We start from the raw sequence: 22,192 nt of genomic DNA, 5'->3' as shown, positions 1-22,192 counted from the left end.
GAGAGTTAAGGACCGCCCTTCCTAGGGCAGCATCCTCCCTGGCCTGATGGAGGAGTGCGTAGTGATTGGTGAACGTGTGGACCAAGGACCATGTGGCGGCCCTGCAGATGTCCAGGATGGGGACCTGCGCTGCGAAGGCGGTGGATGCCACCACCGCCCTTGTGGAATGTGCTCTAAGGGAAGGGGCAGATATGCCCACTAGGGAGTAGCACTCCCTGATACAGGCAGTTATCCATGAGGCGATTCTCTGGGTGGATACGGGTTGGCCTTGCATACATTCTGCGATGGCTACAAAAAGCTGCGGTGATTTTCGGAATGGTTTTGTCTTGTCTAAATAAAGGGCTAACGCCCTACATATATCTAATGCGTGTAAGGCTTGTTCTTTCCCAGATGCATGCGGTTTTGGGTAAAACACTGGCAGAAAAATATCCTGGGAAGTGTGGAATGAAGAGACCACCTTCTGCAGGAAAGCCGGATGGAGGCGGAGCCGAACCTTGTCCTTAAAAAACACAGTGTAAGGGGGATCTATTGTCAGTGCCCTAAGCTCAGATACCCGCCTTGCAGATGTGATTGCCTCTAGGAGGGAGACCTTGTATGATAGGTGAAGGAGTAAGGCACGTGGCCAGTGGCTCAAACAGGGGGCCCAATAAGCTTGGAGAGGACCAAATTTAGGTCCCACTGGGGAACGGGTTGTCGGACATGCGGGTAGAGCCTGTCCATACCTTTAAGAACCTGTTAACCATTGGGTTAGCAAACAACGTTTTGGCCCCTTCCCCTGGGTGGAAGGCTGAGATGGCCGCCAGATGGACCTTAATGGAGGAGGGAGAGAGATGCTGGAACCTGAGGTCCAGCAGGTAATTCTGGACCAAGGGGACTGGAGTCCATCTTGGGTGTACCCCCTTTTGGGATGCCCAAGAGCAGAACCACTTCCACTTAGCGAGGTACATGGATCTAGTGGAGGGTTTCCTGCTACCCAGAAGGACTTCCTGGACTCATTGAGAGCACTAGAGCTCCTGAGCCGTTAGCCATGGAGCTTCCATACTGTCAAATGGAGGGACTGGAGGTCTGGGTGGTGAAGTCTGCCCTAGTCCTAGGATATGAGGTCCGGAACTAATGGGAGGACTATGGGTCTTTCTCTGAGGAAAACTGAGGAGCGTCGAGAACCAATATTGCTGGGGCCACGCTGAGGCGATTAGGATTAATAATGCTCTAAACTCCCGCACTTTCAACAGGACCCTGTGGACTAGTGGGAATGGCAGGAAAGCGTATAGGAGGCCCTGAGGCCAGCAAAGCAAGAGAGTATCCCCTAGGGAACTCCGACCCTGACCCATGAGGAAGCAGTAGCGGGGACACTTGGTGTTCCGTCCTGTGGCGAACAGGTCCAGGTGGCGAACAGGTCCAGGTGGCGAACAGGTCCAGGCACGGAAAATGATTTGGGTGATGTCCCAGTGCAGAGACCATTCGTGGCTCGCAAATGACCTACTCAGTGTGTCCGCCAGGATGTTCTGCGAGCCCGGGAGGTACAAGGCCATTGGGTGGATATCTGCCCTGATACAGAGCTCCCATAGGAGGACTGCTTCAGAGCACAGGCGGAGGGTGGGAGGGGGGGGGAAATTGGGCCCCACCATGCTTGTTTATATATGCTACTGCTGTAGTGTTGTCCAACAGGATGAGGACCGACATACCCCTCAACTGGGGAAGGAAAATCGCACAAGCCAGTCGGACAGCTCGGAGTTCCCTGACGTTGATATGCAGGGAGATTTCGTGGGGGGACCACATAACTTGGGTGTGCAGCTCTCCACGGTGGGCTCCCCAGCCAGTGTCCGATGCATCTGTTACAAGCCGGATCAATGGGACTGGTAAGGAGAACGGGACCCTGAGCAGACTTCCGCTTGACGAGTTCACCATTCTAGAGCGAGAACATGCGCAGGGACAGTTAACACCCTGTCCCAGGAGTGGACAGTCGGCCTGTGGACCTGCGATAGCCACGTCTGTAGCGGGCGCATGTGCAGCCTGGCATGTTGCACTACATAAGTGCAGGCGGCAATTAGGCCCAACAGGCGTGTGCAAGTCTGGGCGGTGGTCACTGGAAAGCTCTGAAGTGACTTGACCGCCGACTGCAGCGTGAGAAAATTGGAGCTGGGTAGAGAGGCTTTCTGGGACCAGGAATCCAGGGTGGCACCCACGAATTCTATTGCCTGGGTGGGAGTTAAGGTGGATTTGTCCAGGTTCAGAAGGAGACAGAGTTCTTGAAAGAGCTCATGGACTACGATGATGTAGTCTCTCACCTGGGTATCGGACTCCCCCCTGAGCAGCCAATCATCCAAATAAGGGAAAACTTGGACTCCCCTTTTTCTGAGCAGTGCGGCCACTACCACCATGTATTTGGTGAAGACCCGGGGAGCTGCAGAATTGCCAAAAGGAAGGGCCGTGAATTGGTAGTGGTCGTGACCCACGGCAAAAGGTAGAAACCTGCAGTGGAAAGGTGCGATCGAAACGTAAAAGTAAGCATCCTTCAAATTGAGGGCAGTGTACCAATCTCGGGGTACTAGGGAGGGAATAATGGACGCCAGCGTCACCATTTTGAATTTTTTTCTTGATGATGAAAAGGTTTAGGGCTCTGAAGTCCAGGATAGGGCAGAGACCCCCTTTTGCTTTTGGGACCAGAAAGTAGTGGGAATAAAAGCCCCTGTTCTGAAGCTTGGGGGTGGAGGGAGGGGGACACATTCCATTGCCCCTAACGAGAGGAGGTGAATTACTTCCTCCTGTAACAGAAGCTCATGAGAGAGGTCTCTGAAAAGGGACAGTGTAGGGGGCTGGGAAGATGGGGGAGAGAGGAAGGGAATAGCATAGCCTGATTCCACTATCTCCAGGACCCATCAGTCTGATGTAACTAACTGCCAGGCTTGGAGAAAGTGGGATAAGCAGTCCAAGAAGGGGAATAGGGAGACTGGTACGAGGCCCTGCCGGAGTTCGGGGGGTTTGCTGGAGGGCCCCTGGTTGGAATCCTGGGCTGGACGGGAGTGGCGTCGGTTGTTCCTGTTTTATGACCCCTACCCCAACGTCAGGTGTAGTCGGGGCATAGACCCTGCGGGGGCATTCTAGTAGCGTGCCTGTTAACATACGAACGCCTCTGAGTGACAGGAGTGTGTAGGCCTAAGGACTTCAATGTGGCTCTCGTGTCCTTCTGGCCATGTAGCCGCTGGTCAGTGTGCTCCGAGAAGAGAGAGGTGCCTTCAAAAGGAAGGTCCTGGAGTGTATTTTGGACCTCTGGCAGCACCTCTGAGCCGTGAAGCCATGAGCTGCGGGGTAGGACTACCCCAGTGGCCATGACTCGGGAAGCCACATCAGCCACATCAAGCTCTGCTTGCAATGCTGCTCAAGGAATTGCCCTCCCCTCTTTTTGAAGGGCCTTATATTCTATCCGGGAGTCCTGGGGAAGTAAGTCCGTGAATTTGGCCATCGACGCCCAGGTGTTATAGGCATATCTGGACAGAAGGACCTGCTGGTTGGCAATACGGTATTGGATGCCCCCAGAGGCGTAGAACTTCCTGCCCAATAAGTCTGTCTTCTTGGCCTCTCTGTTTTTTGGAGTAACTGCGGGTTGCCCCTGCCTCTCTGGTTAACCGCCTGTATGACCAGAGAGCCAGTATGAGAGTGCTCGTTACCCTTCTGAGGGACGAAATACCTCTGCTCTGCACACTTATCCATGGGTGGGATGGAGGCCGGGGTCTGCCACAGGGCTGCCGAAATCTTGGCGACCATCTTGTTGATAGGCAATGCCACTCTGGATGGGGTATCGGCGTGCAAGATGTTGACGGTTGGATCCGAGTCCTTGGCGATCTTGTCCACCTGGACCCCCAGACTCTGAGCCAGGTGGCGGAACAGGTCCTGATGGGCCCTTGTATCCATCGATGGCATATTGGAAGGGGGAGGCAGGGTGTCGTCGTCGGCCAGTGCTTCGTCCGGGGAAGAGGATGTTGACTCCTTTGCTACGTCACCCACCGGGGCATCCATACTTCCTGAGCCCTCTGAGGTGGCCCCAGAGGGAGGAGGGGGAGGTTGGCTTAAAGGGGCCATACTCCCCCCTGGGCTCGGGGATGACTGTCCCGGAGGCAATGAGTGCGTTGAGGTGGGAGATCGGACCAGAGGAATAGCCGATGGAGGGACCCGCGGGTCTGAAGTTAAGGAGGCCGGTCTGGGAGGAATGGAGCCCTGGCTCTGATGGTAGGCCCAGGGAGTCCAAAAAGGCCACTGCCCAGGTGGTTGGGAAGGCCAAGTCTGTTGCAGCATCTGAACCGGGATCAGCGGCCCCACTGCTGTTGGAAGCGCTGCGGAGAAGAGCAGTGCCGGGACAGGTGCTGTGAGTGGGACCTGGAGGCCCTTGATGACCATGCTGATTCCACTTCAGAGTCAGAAGAATAGTCCAATGCAGACTACGGTGGTGCAGATGCCGAATGTGCTGTGGCATGCCGCGACATGGCTTCAGGCTTGCCACGGTGCCAGGATGAAGGGGGCGGGGGGCATGTCTGTGGCAGGTTCCCCGGGTGGAGATGGGGCTGCGGTGCCAGGGGTCGGTACAGGCATCTGGCAGGTAACGCAGGTCGCATCCGGTGTTGGTGCCCCTCTGTGTGCGGTGCCACATGTGGCAAATGTCTTCACACCTTGTGCGCCGACTCCTGTGGTGCCGTGGAGGGAGAGCAGTGCCAAGCATCCCCGTGACGTCTAGAGGGTGGCAAGGTGGGTGGAGGGGAGAGAGACAACTTGATGAGTACTCTCGCCGCCTCCAAAGCCTCCGGGGTAGACGGGCCCAGGAAGTCGTCTTGGGGGCTGGCGTCCCGTCGACGAGAAGGGTAGTTGCCCGTCAATCCAGGTTGTGGACTGACTGGCACCACATGCCCCACTGTAGAGTAAATGGAGGGTGCGTGCCTGAGCAGGGACTGACCCCTAGCAGGCTGCCTCTTCCTAGGCGGTGCTGGCGAGTGGGAGCAGTGCCTGGCCCTGTGCGGTGCTGGGGAGGTGTTGCGCACCGGTGTGCTGCTGGGCCCTGGTGCCAAAGCCGGTGCCGGCCGGAGTGCCACCTCCATTAGAAGCACCTTGAGCTGCGATTCACGCTCATGTTTGGTCTTGGGCTTGAACGCTTTGCAAATCTTGCACACAGATGTTATATGTGATTCCCCCACGCACTTCAGACACGAGGAGTGTGGGTCACTACACGGCATAGACTTGCTGCACCTCCTACAGGGCTTGAAGTCTTGCGGGCCAGGCATGCCCTGCTGCGGGCGCACGGTGCGGTGCAGCAGGGCGAAAGAGTAAACACAAAGGAAAGTTTTTTCAAATAGATTTATGGGTCCTTAACTGAAGAACGTTGATAACAAAGAAGAGGAATTAGCAAAGGAAAACAACTCGAGGGCAAGCTGAGGGTTCTTCCAATGACCGTCACGGCAGTAAGAAGGAACTGAGTGGGTGAAGGGTCAAGCCGGGGTATATATGTGCTGATATACTGGTGCCACTCCAAGGGGCTCCCTGCTGGCCCTAAGGATACTGCTGAGGGAAAAGCTTCTGACGATGCGAGCACACTGTGCGCGCAGACCCCTATACTGGAATGCACATGAGCAATCACTCGAAGAAGAAATCTACATTTTTATGAAATCTAAGACCATTCAGCAACTAAAGGATAGAGTAGATGGTCTTTTGGTCTGGCACATTTTCTTATAAGATGATCCTGATACGGAGTCCAAAACTTGTTTGGGGAGACACAATGTAAACTTTGGTATGCATATTTCAATATATTAGTTTTATAACCTGATTACGCAGCAATCTGTATATGCACAATTTAATCCTGAAAAGATATCTAGGTTGATAGCTGCTTGACATTAAAGAGTCTCAAATATTTGACCTGTTATATATAGACATGTGTGGTACAGCAATTGTATATTCAACTGATATTTTCAAAATCATACATGCTAGAGAATTTTACAAAAGTATTTTCTTCTGCTTCTTAAACTGGACTATTAGAATTTTAAATTTAACTATTTATCTCTAGATGAAATTAATGTTTCTGTAACTTGCCTAGAGAACGACTGAAATTCTGAGCTACACATAATGACCAAGATCATTCCACTGACAAGAGTGCCCTGTGAGTTACCTTTCTGTTTTCATTTGTAATAGGGATTTTATCACCATTTTCCTTTAAATCATGCATCATTGGATTGCCGAATAGATCCGTATGAGATATTTGGAAAGTTATCATCATATCATCTTCCACACTTCCTTCATACTGTAACAAGTCTCTCAGACTCTGATAAAGAACCTAATAAAATAAAAACATTTGATGACAGTTGTAAAATACAAGTTCGACTATATACTGCCAACGATAATCAAAGTAGGGCTTTAGATACGGATTGTCAAAAACATGCTTGGATGGTCAGCTATACCCTTTTAGGGGAAGTCACAACTTTGTATCAAATCCCAACTTAATTACTAAAAATACCAGGGAAAAATGTTTGCGTACATAACACAAAGAAGAGGAAGTTAAAGCATTACTAAATACTTAACCCTCAAGTTGAAAATAAGTACAAGTTAGGGTCAGTAATTGCCTTGCATAAGTAGAATTAAAAAAAATAATTTAAGTTATTTGAAAGGTTTTGGGGAGCACTCTGAGTCCGGGTGCTCAAGCAGTCACAAGCCCTACACCTCTGAGTCGCTGCCTAGGAATACCTCCCCACAGCAGCAGGGAATATGCAGCAAGAGTTCAAGGACTGCCATGAGGTGACAGGTATGAATTGCTCAAAGATACAAACTGAAGGTTAGAGAAAGTACAGTGAACTTTCCCCATATGAGTCTCAAGATCATCTCATCTGAAGAAGTGGGTTTTTTCCACGAAAGCTCATGATACTATTAGGGATGTTAAATAGTGGTTAGGAAGCTAATTGAGTAGTTGATGGAATGTCCATCAACTACTCTACTAGACGATAAGGGGATTCGCTGCGGCTCTGCTTTTTAAATGTAGTAAGAGCTGCCAAAGGCGCGAGCCAGGACAGCTGAGTCCCAATATGTGAGATGTGCTTAACCATCTAACACCACATACTTACTGTGGTTTATTGCTATTATACAGCCATCAGCAAAAGCACCCTCCCTCTCTCCTTTATCTCTACTGTTTTTAAGATGGTGAGACTACAAAGATCATGTGAGAAAACCGATAACTGCTTCCAGAGTTTGTGAATTATCACAACCTGCCACAACTGCCTTATACTTAAAAAAATAAACAAAAAACCACCACTGTCACTACAGCTTTGCACTTTCATAGGGATTTCTAACAAATGATTTACAAAAGATTATTTACCAATATTTCTCATTTTAAAGACTGGTTTGCTGTTGCTCATGTTAAGTGATTTGCCCATATTCATACAGTGAGGCAGAGTCAGCAATGCTTGATCTCCAGACCTATTAGCTATTAGCTATCCTATTGCTTGAAAATGCATACTCTTCCAAATTATATGTGCTTGATACCATCATCTACTTTTTGACACATACCTCATTCGTGGGCACATTCTGTGGTTATTTCTCTTATTCTGAGTCAGTTTGTGTTGAAAAATTAAACTAAATTAACATATATTTCCTGTAATCTGTAGCAATAAATTCTAGAAACATAATGAACTTACAGGGTGAGAATCTGCCAGATCACGGAAAGTTCCTTTTTTGCCCATCAGCTTCCTGTAGACAACCATGGGAAAATGTACATCCAGTATACAGTTATTGTAAATAGCCAGACCCAGTACTATGCCAATCAGCGTAAACTGACCCTCAGTTTCAAAAGAGGATGGGTTAAACCAAAACAGTTTTGTAGACTCATCATATGTGAACATACCTATAAGAAATGATTTTAAATGATTACTTTTATATTTAGAAAAACAATAATGTAGAGCAGTTTAAAAATCCATCTTAAAAATCAATCTACACCAGATATACAACTAAAATTACATTTTAAATTTAGTCTCATTTTATCAAAAAATTTACATAGTCATAGCATGAATTTATTGTCCCAGATTTATAAAATGTGATGATCCCAGCCTTCAGTAACACATACATCAGTTATATAACCAATCTCCCAAAGTCTCCCTGCAGTGGGGTGGCACCCACCTCACTCGCATGCCTTCTGATTGAATGCATATCCTGCAGTCTCTCAATTTGTGGTGAACCCTGTCTGTGGTTTCTCAGGAGGGTTTTCAACAACTCAGCCCTCCAGCCGAGTTTCTCTCTCAGTCTATATGTCAAACAGAACAGACCCCTTTTAGGGCATACAGACAAACAGAGGTCTATCCCAGGACCTCTCTGTTAGTATCTCGGTAACCCTCTGTGGGCTCAGTCTTTAAATAGTCCCCAAGCCTAGCATGGGGCGTATCTCTAGGACTTCTTCCCTGTAAATACTGTCTTCCTGCAGCCTTCATTGGACCCAGTCCTTATTCAGTCCTAGAAGCCAGGAGCTCCCTCTTGCTCCCTCAGTCCCTGCCAGCAACCAATCTGTCCATGATTCTGCTGCTCCTTCAGTTAGCCAGCCAGGAACACAGTTCTCACTCCTCCAGCTCTAGACAGCAACTGACTGACACGGGCCCTGCAGCGCCGTTTGGCTGCTTCCCTCCAAACATTCTAGGTCATTTGGAGGACTTCTGTTCTGCTTCTCCCTGGTATGGTAGAATCCGGAGGTCTCAAGAAGGGACCCTGGGCCGAGTGCAATATCACATTCCCCAAATCACAAAACAAGGTATCCCACTAAAGCAGTCCCCCACTGACAAAACCTTGAAGGTCAACAAATTCCAGCTAAACATAGCAAGTGAATTCCAAATCCAGATTTGTGACCATTCACAAAAATTGGACCACCTGCAGAAACTAGGGTTGTAAAAGGATATTAACAGATCTCAATCAGTTGGAGGGTACATAAAAGAGAGAAGCAGTCTTTGGGACTGTCAATATGTGCAATTATTCCTGAATACCTATTCAGGAATAATTCCAGAGGTGGACTCTCCTTAATCCAAATTAATTTTCAAATGTAAACAAGCGCTCAGACAGCAACACAATGAACTGGAAACACCAAGCAGTTTTTGGAACAAGTATATTTTCTCTATGAAACACGTCACTAAGTAAAGTGAAGGCTGCATTCTGCTTTCTGAATCACTGAAGTTTCTGAATCAAGTGGTCTTCTAGATTACCACTGCAAGAAAAATGGTGGCATATACATTCTGTAGGCAAAGGGAACAGTTTTAAAACATACAGTATGAGCAACTCTTGCAGAATTTGCTGTTGGGAGAATAATTTAGAACATTAGTTTATCCACATCCACGTACATAAGATACCACAGATAAGGCAAAAAAGGAAGTTACTTTAATATTTTTATTCACCAATCAAAAATTAGATGGAAAACACATTAAGATTGTTACAAAACAACAACGAGAGCCACTGTAAACAATGAAGATTGCAGTATGCTTTAAAAAGTCATCATAATTAACTCAGTTCTCAGCACAAAAATGTACTTATTTTCATCCCCTTTACTATAATGATTTTCAATAACAAACCTAATAATTTTTACTCCCCTTCACTTTATTCGTGAGTACAATTTTTCATGGCTATTGTAAATTGACTTTTAAACAGATTTTAATATGGAATAGGCAAGATAACTCATCTGTTACTAATTTCCTAATAAATACATGTTTATTTTTATGACACTTATTACAAAAATCTCAAACACTCTAAATTCTGATTTTGAGAATTTCTTACACTAACACTTCCAGAGGTTGTTCAAATTCACAGAAGTGATAACTTACACCAGGGCTACTCAACACGTGGCCAGTGGGTGTATGTTTGCAGCCCACGGTGCAGTTTGGGTTTACGCGTGGCTCAACACGCAGCCTGCAAATGGGAGCCAAAATAAAAAAGTAGTCAATATAATGGTTTTCTGTTGATATGTGTTTTAGTATAGTTAAATTCCTGGATTGTCATTGCTCATTAAAAGTGCTGTCATATGGGTGCAAATTGGGTAAATATTGCATTTATTAATATAATCAGAACTGATTTAATTGGGGCCTGTGTGTTGTGTAGTCTTGCCTTAACCTTTGTATTCATGCCCATCAGTGTGAACTAAGCTATTTGCATATATATTTACATGTATATGCAACCACACTTAAGTTGTGGCCCTTGGCATGTACTATGAGTATCGTTGTGGCCCCCAGAGCTTCCAAAGTTGAGTAGCCCTGCCATATAAGGTCATAACTGTGATGCCACAATGGCATGTTATCTCTTAAAAAATGCAAAAAACAAAAGCAAGTAGAAAAATTTGAAATTATATAAGTTGTATTTCTAGTTGCAGGACATATTATATAGAATTGCGCTATAACAACAAAAATAATCTCATCATACCATACCAATTCTCATATTTTCTGAACACCAATGAATCATGTTTAGTCTAAATCGAGTGCAAACTGAAAACAGGAAAAAGTCTAAAGTTATCCACTATAAATCTCTAATTAAAGGGAATTAATGGAAATAATTTATCAATACTCATCTATGCTGTTGAAGACAAACCTTAATTCTGTCCGATTGAGCGTTGGCAGTATTTAATTACATAATCAATATTTTTTCCCATAGGACGTGATCCTAATTCAGAGCCTTATCCAAATCCCATTGTAATCAGGCCATCAGCGCACAGCGTGGTGGGTGAATGAAACTCATCTTGTCTCATTCACTACACAAATTGGAAGAAGTGCAGCAAAGATGATCCAAGGTCTAGGTTCCATTCCCACTACAGGTTAAACCTCTAAAGTCTGAGACTCTCGTCCAGCAACAGTACCACGGATATTGCTGGACCAGAGAGCCCCAGCTGGCCAGGTTCAGGAATTTGGCTGACAGTAGGGAGTGCAGCCTCAGTAGCAGTGGGGAGTGAAGCCTCAGTGGCAGCAAGGCCGGCATGGTGGGGAACACAGCCCCTGCTGGGGCTGGTGGCAGGGAGCACACCTTTACATAGGACAAAGGCAGTAGGACCGGTGCCCGAGAGTGCACCAGCCTAGTGAGGCTGGCACAGTATGAAACGCAGCCCCGCTCAAGCTGAAAGCAGTGGGCTGGCACATACAAGCACAGCTCCAACCAACAAGGGCAGGGAGCACAGCCCTGCCTGAGCTAGCACTGTGAGAAGTGGAACTCCAGCCCTGCCAGAAGCAGTAGGGCTGGAGGCCAGGAGAGCAGCTGTAGTGGTGCCCCCTGTGGTGAGGAGCACGGCCCTGGCAGGAATGGGGGCAGTGGGGCCAGCAGCAGGAAGCAGGGCCAGAGGAGAACTTTGATCTCCCTTGATTTGGCAAACTTCACTGTTTGGGACCAAGGTGGCCTCCACCCCGTAATAGGATAGATTTCCTCTGTGACCTTGGTGAAATCATATTCTCTCTCTCACTTCTTCAGCTCTCTCAAATTGCAGATAATTCTTAACTCTCAGGGAGAGCTAAAGCCAAACTAACGGGAGTTTGTAGAGTGTGATGAGTTTCTTTAATGGAAGGCACTGAAAAAAATGCAGGGACATATCACACTTCACATTCAAATCAAAAGTCCTACATGACTCCGGTGCTACCTTCATAATATACTTTTCCTGCGCAAGAGTCTGGATAATTTCATCCTGTTAAACCTTTTACTCTCTGCAATGATTAAATTCCTATGGCTATAGATATCTTAAACCTGGTATACCTGCTGCATAAACTGCAGTAAGCAATGCTTAAAGTATCTAGCATCACATGACAAGGACAAAACACACAGAGTTTGAGATAAATTTGCTGCCTAGTTTATGTGGAGAGTACAGAAAATGGGTATAACTGAATTTACTTTTATTTAAAGAGTAACCAATTTTGCTAGCTTTTGGAGGTTTGTGCTTATTCAACTAAAAAAAAAAATCTATAAAACATCAACATTTAAGAATGCACTTTTGTAAGGAACATGATAAAATTTGGAATAACTGCTGCTATCAAATGAAAGAAGATTCCAACTTAAATTTTTCTAGATATCACAGTTATACACGGAAGGTTTTTGTTATATTAAAGATTTTCAAAGGCACAAAGTCATTAATTCCCATTAACTTCCACTTTACTGCATGGCATGTCTTTGAAAAATCTCTCTAAATATTTGTTCAATAAAAACCAATAACCTATATATTTCTTGCACTGATTTCATAAAGGGGACTAACAGGAGAAAACCTTCAATCTAATACATATGTGATGGTGATTGTGAATGTGATCCTTTTTGGTTGGTGCAGGTTTATGGTATGCACAACATGAAATATGACAAATTAATTGAAAATACATTTAATTGAGAAGTGGTTCTATAAAATGACAAGAGTTAGGTATCTCACTGCCAGCTCTGATGCCTGCCAAACCCAAATGCTCCTCAGCAGTAGTGTGTTCTCTGCCCTTCTAATTCGGCTACTAGTAACTCAAAATACATTCTCTCCCCTTGAGGTCCTTTTAGGGTTGCTGCTGGCATGAGAAGCTTGTTTTCAGACAATTTAGTTGCTGATCCCATCAATGTTGACTGTATAACTAAGGGCATGGAATTTCCTCTCACTCCCCCCTCCTCCGTTTAAAAAAAATAAAATAAAAGAGGGGGGACTAGATTTCAAAACAAACTAAATTACAATGAATGAAAAAGTGGCCAAAACTGCATCTCTATTTACTCTTCAAAGTGTGAGTTTAATGAAATAAGACATCCGTTTAGATGAAGACGTTAACACAGGGATATAGGTTCACTGAATAGGTCATAAAGGCATGCATGAAATAAGTCCACTGAAATGCACCAGATAAAGAAACAGACTTCCTGAAATGTTTAATTTAAAAACTTCATGCACAACAGCTATATAAAAGTTGTTACATACAAAACAGTTCAAACTGTAATAGGCATGTTTATGAGGTGAATTCCTTTCCTACATTATGCATTGTAATAGTGAAACTGAAAGCACCCCAAAAAACTTATTTTCTGTTATTATTCTGATTTTTGACAATGAAAAGAAACTAGCCAATTTCATACTTGTTTCTATTCTATCATTTCTATCATTGTTTCTATTCAGTTTCATTTTCACGTTTTGCAATGATTGTGTTATAACAAGGTAATATTTGTGTAATCAAACTATTTTTATTACAATTTTTAAAAGTTTTGCTAAAGTCTCTAGTGATCTTTTAAATTTTGTAAAAACATTTTTATAAAAACCTAAATTAGGAGATACAGTGGACACCCAAAAATCCCTTTTACATTTCTTCCCTTTCCTCATCCTCACATAATACCCTTCTGTTATATTCAGTTTTAAAGGGGAATGTTCAACTAGATAAATCATACATGTATGAATTTTAAAACAACAATTCTAAGCAACTAGACAGACCTTTTTTCAAGTTCAATTTATGTTTTTGGGTAGAAGTGTGTATATTCTTTAGTCAGTACTCTCATCTGAGTGGATCTTTCACACAGCAGTAGAGAGCGAAGTGAGATGAGGACATAAAAACATTTTAAAAAGCCACACACAAGGCAAATGTAATTGTAAACCACAAAAACTGGTAGGGGAACTCAGGGGCAGGTGTAATACCAGAAACTACTGCTAAACTTTCTTTTAAATTGATTTGAATTTGACACTATTTATAAACTGTCAACAAAAATTAAAATCAGTATCACTATCTGAGAACAAAAATAATTCCTTTTATATTGCCAAATCTTGAAAACTTGAAAAAAAAAATCTATTTATTTGGGTTTGCCTTCAGCATTTGGAATTTTATTTTTATTTCTAAGGTTTGATTACTAGCTGTAGAAGTAAAACTTGCAGCCAATGGATAAGCTGAAAGAAGGTTTAGATTCAGGTTTTAAGAAGCAGGCAGAAATAAAAATATTGCTTTCCTTAATGGAAAACAAAATGGTAACTTTCAACTAGTGGCAAAAAATAATGCAGTCATTCTAGTTGCCCTTTAGATGGTGGCTGTATCAGATACAGGATCCCAAACTGAATCAGATGCCCTTATGGCTCAACAAGGGATCCAGAAGAAAAAAAAGTATAATACCTATAATAAGGAAGTAGGTATGAGAAGAAGCTATGTATGCATGGATTTCATAGAGATGAGAAAATTAAATTGCATACCAATATCTGGGTTGAAGATTTCCTCCACAACTAGCTGAAAAAACTCTTTGGAAACACCTCCTTCGTCTACCCCTTGCTCTCCTTCAAATTCCACGTATAACTGCTTCTTCAAGTCTGCAGGATTTTCCATGGCAATCATCTCTAGCTATTGGGTCAATACAAACATGTCATTAGTATATCACCTCCCTTTCTGTTAATTTTCAGTGAAAATTATCATTACATTCAACAGTCTGCCACATTTAAATCCCGCTGCATAAAAAATGAAAATAAAGATAAAAACAGAAAGGGAAGGACTGAGAGAATCAGACTCACCAGTATTAATCTACTGAAGAACCCTTAAGAAGTCTCTTGTACTTATTTATGTAGTTTCTTTAACAAAACAAATACACTGATTTCATATACATGTAAATTCATTCATCCTATAATTGAATCTTTGTGAAATATTGAGATGTTTCTATACAAGAATCTTTAATAGGACCGTATCACTTTTCTAACGAGTACTCTTTTGGCCTGAGAAAACCAGAGGTGAAAGCAAGCAGGTACGTGCTGGTGTTCAGCTCCAGCAAAATCTGGCTGAGCTGCAGCAAAAGCCAGCAGGGGGTTATTTAAAGACCTGGCAGGGACCTGAGATGCAATAGGACAGTACTTGTAATACATTTTAAGTTACTTTCACCATTGGAGAAAATAGAAACAACTAGCCTTATGGATTTCCTACACTGGAGTTTTTGATACCAGCAGAAATACAAGCAGATGCATGAAATTAAGGAGTAGCTTACAGTGGTGTATCTTAGTGCCGTTTCCACACTTGTGTAAATAACTGTACACGTGTGCAGTATTTTACACACGGGGGTTGCGTAAGTGAATTTGAAGTAAACTGTTGCTGGCAAGGAACACTGTATTGTAAGTTTTATGAATCACAGAAGTTAGGAGGAACAAAGAATCTTTCCACTGAGATTTTCTTGTCATACTAATGGATTTTACATTAAATGAATGATTGAATCTGCTGATAGGAAAATTTAAAAGGTTATTTTAACCTGGCCTCTGGATTTGGCTTATAAACTGGTCAGTGACTTTTTACCATTTTTTTCTTCTGTAAATTTGGGGGGTCGGCTTATAAACGAAATGGCTTATGTTCGAGTATATACAGTATTTTTTTCTCCTCCCCAATCAGGTCTTCCTTCATGAATGTACAGCATGTAATACTCCTTTGAAACTTAAAAAACAACAAATGGTCTGGTAGAACTTTATAGACCAGTGTTTCCCAACCAGGGTTCCGCGAGAAATCGTGGAATGAATAAATAAAAATTTTGAAATGCCATGAACAATTCCAAATATCCCTCGAAATATCATGGGAATTTTTGTCCGGCAATTGGCAATACTGGAGTAATCTTCATACGTTACCAACTGCCTCTTTGTTTTGTTCTTGTTGGTTCATATCTAAGGTTATATTTAGTTGTATTGTGTCTGCCCTTCTGCTTCCCAGAATTCTCTGCATTTCTAGTCTTTTCTAGTGCACCTTATGGTCGTTCGCTATTTTATAGATTTGTAGTCTTTGCATAGTTTTGTAATTAACATTTTTACTGAAACTTGTTTTCGTGTATGTAAAATCTCATCTACGTAACAATATTTTCATACAGCCGTTGAAAATTTAAAAAATGTGGAAGTATATGAAAAGGAACGTCAGTGAAAGAGAGGGCAGTGAAAATGAATCAAAATTATCAGAGGCAAGTACGAGTGAAACAGGAAGAGAAGTGACTGATATTAAAAAAATTCGCCTTTAGAATCATAGTTACTTTGCCATGGGTTTTACATGAACTGAAGATGAAAATTGCCCCATTCCATTGTGCATTGTTTGCGGGGGAAAAACACACACACACACACACACACACACACACACACACACACACACACACACACAGCTATGGTCCTGGCCAAGTTAAATCGACACTTCACTGCTAACAATGGCCACTTGTCAAATAAAACAGTTGATTACTTTCAATGACTTTTGGATTCACAAGGAAAACAACGTAAAGTTTTTGAGAAAAAGGTAACTATCAGTGAAAAGGCTGAAGAAGCAAGCTATTTAGTAACTGAGCAAGTTGCACAAAAATGAAAAGTCACACTTTGTATGGATATATTTATATTTGAAAAAAAAAGATAAAAAAAGACAGGAAAATGCTCCATTTTTTTTTCTTACAATGTAAGCTGACATTTATTTTTATATATAAACAGCTCTTTACAAATAAATGTTCTTGTCAATAATTTAGCAGTAACTGAATTGCGCTCCCCGCTGTCAACTTTTTCTGGCCAAACAAATGTTTTCATAGGCAGGGGTTCCTCGGGATATGAAAAATTATTTTAGGGGTTTCTCCATGGGAAAAAGGTTGGGAATCACTGTTATAGACTAACAAAACATGTATATAGTATCATGAGCTTTCGTGGGCACAGCCCACTTCTTCAAACTCCGGTCATCTGAAGAAGTGGGCGGAGCCCACAAAAGCTCATACCACCATCTACGTGTTTTGTTAGACCATTTGTTGTTTATGTTTATCCTGTACAGACTAACTCGGCTACCCTCTGAAGCTTCTATCCTTTGAAACTGACTGCTATCTAGTTTTAGGCTATCCTCTCATTATTATAAACAATATTATAAACAGAAAAAGTGTACTTTGCCTCCCGCTAGCTCCAGCAGTTTATGCACACAGGGGTGGAGAACCATTTTTGGCTCGGGGGCTGTTGACCCACAGAAAAGTCAACTGGGGATTGTACACAAGTGAAAAGAAAAGAACACACACCACCAAACAAAAAAAAAAAAAAACCCTCGCTGATGTGCCCCCCAACTAATGAGAAAGACATTCCCCTCTCACACCAGAGCCTAGGTAGGCCCAACCTAGTAGATTTTATGTAATCAAGTCCTGCAGTGGGGCAGCACCTGGAGTTATTGCAATAATTCTATTAGGTTAACACAAAACTGCATATTTGGATATAGCTATAAACTATTCAAGCAGTGAAATCACTAAGCACATTCTTACTCAAATGAGAAAAGATGGGTACACAGAGTAAATTTATGTTTTACAGCAACATGGCTGTTTCTCAGTGCTGAAACAAGTCTCTTCCCAGTCTGGTCATAATTATAAAGTACTAGAACTGAAAGGGACCTTGAAAGGTCATCGAGTGAAGTCCCCTGCCCTCACGGCAGGACCAAGCACCATGTAGATCAGGGTTGGGTAGTAATTTTTGGTGGAGGGCCACTCCAAAATTTTCAAAAGTGGTCAAGGGCCGCACTTTTTTGTGGAGAGACTGCGTGGTCTAAGATGATGCAGAAGGGCGCAAGGGAGCCCCGTGCATCGTGCCAGGCTCCCTGCCCCTTTACTCCCAGCAGCGCACTGGGACTCTCTCATCCTGGAATTTCTGGATCAGAGTGTTCTGGTTTTTAGAAGTGCAACCTGTACAGGGAAACAGCAGCAGAGCACATGGAAAGAATTGAAAGGGGAAACGTGATTTGAGGAGATGAGTGAGCCTTGGGTTGATCCATTATTTTGAGGAGATGAGTGAACCTTGGGTTGATCCATTATAGATAAAATAAAACATTTTATTTATCTACTAGAGACTATAGTGGATGCCTTGCATAATCTACTAATACGTTTGTGCTCAAAAGCTGTTCTAGCAATTTGTTTCTATACTGGGTTTTAATTTAATAAACCATTTCCTTACAGTAATAAGCTTCAACAGGGTCACCGCTCTTCCTTCTGCACTACAAGCTGTGGTTTACTAATATACTTAGATAAAGCCAAAAGAATGTTTTAATTTACTCATTGCGCATTCAAAACATTTTTTTTTAAATAAGAGAGACAAAACAATCAAATAGCTTTTGTTAAAGCTCCTTCCTGGAAAATAAAATTCACCTATACTTCATTGTAGTCCAAAGAACGTTTCATCTTAAAGGATAATTTAAATAAAATAAGGGAAAATAAGGAGCTTTAATACTTATGAACAGAGTTGGCATGCCAACATCCCGTAGCAATGGTTGCATTCAATACTGGATACTGTACTAATAATGGACAAGATGTTTAGAAATTTAAGTTCAAAGTTTTCAAACATCAGAAGGGTTATGCTTACTATATCAATCATCCGTTGATGCTATACCCCCAATAGTGTGTGCAGGATATGACCTTAAATTTGTAGGATGCATTTCACCTTGAAGAAACCTAATAACTAGTAAGTACATTTTTGCTTTTGAGGTAGTGAAGGGTTCTAGCTACTATTACATCACAACATATTTAAGTTTTACACTATTGAATGACTTACCCTGACAAGAGCATCATCTATGATGTGATCACGTCTTACTTTGAGTCGCAAATATGGGTTCAACTGCTGTCCTTGAACTAAACTGTAGAGCACAGTTATGCGTCGTTCACTGTACATGCGGATTCTATTGTCGTAATACAATCCCAGGTTCTTGGTAACAGCATTCAATATAAAGGGACATGTCATAAAAGAGAATTTGTTTTCTGTTTCTACTTTGAAGAAAGTGTAATCTTTGTCCATTTCTAGAACATCATTCAGTGGTTCATTAATAAATTCTTCAAATGGGATAAGTGGTTTTCGGCAATCTATAGTTTTTACACCAAGCTCAGTTTCCAGTGGGTCCACTCGAGGCCCTTTCTTATTTCTTCTTTCTTCACCCAGAAGCTCTTGAAGAGTTAATTCACTGGATTCTGGGAGAGGCTCTTCATCTTCCTCTTCATTGTGGTCTGTGTCCACATCCCCTCCAACTACATTTGCATAGTAAACCATTTTCAAGCACTTTGAAGCCGCAACAATGGCATCATCATCATTCACTAGATTGCGACTGCTGAATTCATTGCTTATAACTTTGTAGGTGATAAGCTGTTGAAATGTTTCCATCATTCTCCGAATCTGCTCTGCACTGTACTTAGACCACAATCTGACTAGTTTTGCTTGAGCAGCAAGGGGTAGCTTGCTCATTGCTTTGCAAAACAATGGCAGAGCCATTTCCAGATATTCAGGGCTATGAAGATTACCATTCTCCATAACAATTACAAACAAATTCAGATAGTTAGGATCCCGAGAGTACACATTATGGTAAGTCAAGTCACACTCCACATTAGGTGACAAGTACACAAGTGCATTTAAAAAGGCAGCTTCTATTTTTTCATTAGAAAGTAATCTATTGTAGACCCGTCTGACTGCTTCAATATCTACAGATACTTCATCAGGGCCTAATTTTTGTAGGTTGTTATCTCCTTGTGTATTGTCACCTATTCTTGATGAAGATGATGATGCTCCTGAATCTTCCTCCATTGCAGCAGCTGAACAGGCAGCTTTTTCTTTTTCATCTTCATCCTTATCTTCATCCTTTCCTTGAAGAGACTTCAACTCTTCCTTGGTGTGCTGCTTGGCTTTTCGGAAACTTTGTACCAATGCCTCAGCACTAGAAAACACTCTCCCAATGACACGGATTAGAGGAGAATAATCCTCTTTCTCTCTACACAGTTCAAGAATTTCATCTACTTTCTCTTCTGTTAGGTAAGTCACATCTATAAAGTTAAAAAAGAGACCAGATTTGAAATGTACTTGACTCAGTAAATACATTCCCTTTTTATCAAGTTGCAATGACGTACACAATGTTTTTACCAGAACCTCACATTTAATTCCTTCTATTCTGATAGTCTTGAATGAGTTTAGGATAAATTTACTATGTAATTTTATTAATAAAAAGAAACACAAACTTATCTACTATAGCATTCATCATACTCTAATGTTTTACTCCTTACTTCTATGGAACTCTGGGACCTAGGAGTCAATTGCACTAATGAGATAGCAGAATTGTGGGAAAAATGAAATACATTTGATAACATATAATAGTATTATATCCTGGAAACAAAGTCAGTAAAATGTTTAAATGTGCATAACTTATAACACATTAAAAACTTTAAAGCCGTAAGACCAACCCACCTGTGTAATTTCATAAAACTGCCCTCATTTGGTGTTATAGGACAGGATACCACTGTTTTTAATTAATCTTTGCACAGTTGTTAAACATCTGTTGATCAAATGCACATTAAAGTAACTAAGCTGAAAATTACTAAAAGCATGGTCACTGTTCAGCAGCAACTATTTTAAGGTACCACGAGAAATTTTAACATTTAAAAAAAATAGAGATCTTCATAAGATAGATAACTGGTTACCGGATAAGCATGCTGGTAAGACTTATGCTTACCAGATAACTGGTTAACCTTTTACATCAATAATTAAGGTATATTTGCTGCTTATGACCAGCTTATGAGATGACCCAGATCACTCTGTATCACTTTATCTTGCCTAGGATAAACATTAGACTGTCAGACCTATCATTCCATGGGCCATCCCTGTTTATTCTTTTAAAACATTGATAACATTTGCCTTCTTCCAGTTCAGGAACTTTCCCACGGTTCCTATACTTAGTGAAAATCAACGTCAATGGTTCAGCAAGGACAGCAGCCAGCTCTTTTAAAACTCTTGTATTCAGGTTATCCAGACCTGATAATTAAGAAATGTCTAAACTTATGTAATTGCTGTTTAACATTCTTATGAGTTAGGGTTCTTCTCCAAAGACTACTTACTTGTTCACGACAAACTGGAAATGGTGTTACATTAGTATTCACACTGCTTTCATTAAAATGTATTGCTACATGATAGAACAATCTGCTGCAGCTAACTTTATGGATCATAATACATGCATCATTTAATTACTGTTATAAAGTTTTTAAATTATATTGATTTTTAAATTATTTCATAATATCAGTTCCCAGTCTTAACAGGTCTATGCAGGTAAAATAAATGGTGCAAGTGAAAGACCAAAAAACCCTTCACACCTTACAGTTTTACCAAAGAAGTTATTATAGTACATGAGAAAGGAAAAGATTAAGTTCATGTTATGCTACTCAAAACAGAGAATGAAAAATGGAAAAAAAGTTAACTTTCTAAGGATTATGTTGCAGACTTGAGAAAACTGCAAACATATAAGTGTTACAGAAGTGTGTACAGAAAAAACAAAATTCAACTTTTCTAATATTCTGTGGAAGTTCCTATAGGAACTGTGTTTCTGAAAATAAAGGAAGGACTCAAATTTCTTGTCCATGTGGAAAGAAGCAAATTCATTCCTCGCATAAAAATTACACTGGTAAAAAATAAAGCTGTAGTACCGAATGTTCTATAAAGTAATTCTATTAACTAAAAGAAATATACTTTAGGTTTGTTGCAGCATACATATAGAAATCAAATTGTGATATAAAAACAAAACGCTAGTCAACTATCTCATACATTTTCAGATATATGCCACATGAGAAATCTCAAGCCAGGTTTATGTACCATTAATTTCACTGGCTCTGGTGTAAAAAGGTTATTAGTTGTATTACAAATCGATCATTTCATGACTGTGATTATTGTTGAAATATAATGCATTTCAAATCTCTTCCATTTCCAGTTAAGGACACATGTATTGTATTGTACATAAACATCCGAAAAACATAATAAAAACACATCTAGGCTACGTCTAGACTGGCCCCTTCTCCAGAAGAGGCATGCAAAGCAGGCAAGTCAGAATAGGGAAATCCGTGGGGGATTTAAATATCCCCCGTGGGATTTAAATAAACATGGCTGCCGCTTTTTTTCCGGCTTGGGGAAAAGCGCGTCTAGACTGGCGCGATCCTCCGGAATAAAGCCATTTTCCGGAGGATCTCTTATTCCTTAGAGAAGAGAAGGGAGAAGGGGCCAGTCTAGACATAGCCCTAATGAATGCATCATGTTTCTGACAAAAATAGCTTGCATTCCAGACACTTAACACAAGTTTTATATTTTTATACCTTATTAAGGAAGCCAGTTAATTTGTTTACATACTGGTAACATTATTAGTAACATAGTAATTATCATACTGGATCACTCCAATACCTTCTCAAATAATTATCAGTAACAGATGCAAGAATTCCCACAGTGAACAATTACAGAATAAAATGACCACAGGAAAGTTTCTATCAGTAGCAT

At 41.8% G+C, this 22,192-nt stretch overlaps 1 protein-coding gene across 7 annotated transcripts in view; it reads right to left on the bottom strand.

Moving 5' to 3' along the window:
- Positions 1–22,192, bottom strand: part of UBE3A (ubiquitin protein ligase E3A) — a 90,494-nt gene that overhangs the window by 5,462 nt on the left and 62,840 nt on the right. For all 7 annotated transcript variants that reach the window (XM_075916491.2, XM_075916509.2, XM_075916485.2 and 4 more), the window contains 4 exons: positions 18,455–19,707; positions 14,147–14,291; positions 7,665–7,870; positions 6,149–6,313 (listed from right to left, as the gene is read on the bottom strand). In XM_075916491.2, coding sequence (XP_075772606.2) covers positions 6,149–6,313; positions 7,665–7,870; positions 14,147–14,291; positions 18,455–19,707 — 1,769 coding nt within the window. The remainder of the gene's footprint in view (positions 1–6,148; positions 6,314–7,664; positions 7,871–14,146; positions 14,292–18,454; positions 19,708–22,192) is intronic.

The sequence above is a fragment of the Pelodiscus sinensis genome, chromosome 1, assembly GCF_052426305.1.
Source record: "Pelodiscus sinensis isolate ZL-2025 chromosome 1, ASM5242630v1, whole genome shotgun sequence".
Taxonomy (NCBI): Eukaryota; Metazoa; Chordata; order Testudines; family Trionychidae; genus Pelodiscus; species Pelodiscus sinensis.
This window is presented reverse-complemented; position numbering and strand designations above follow the sequence as displayed.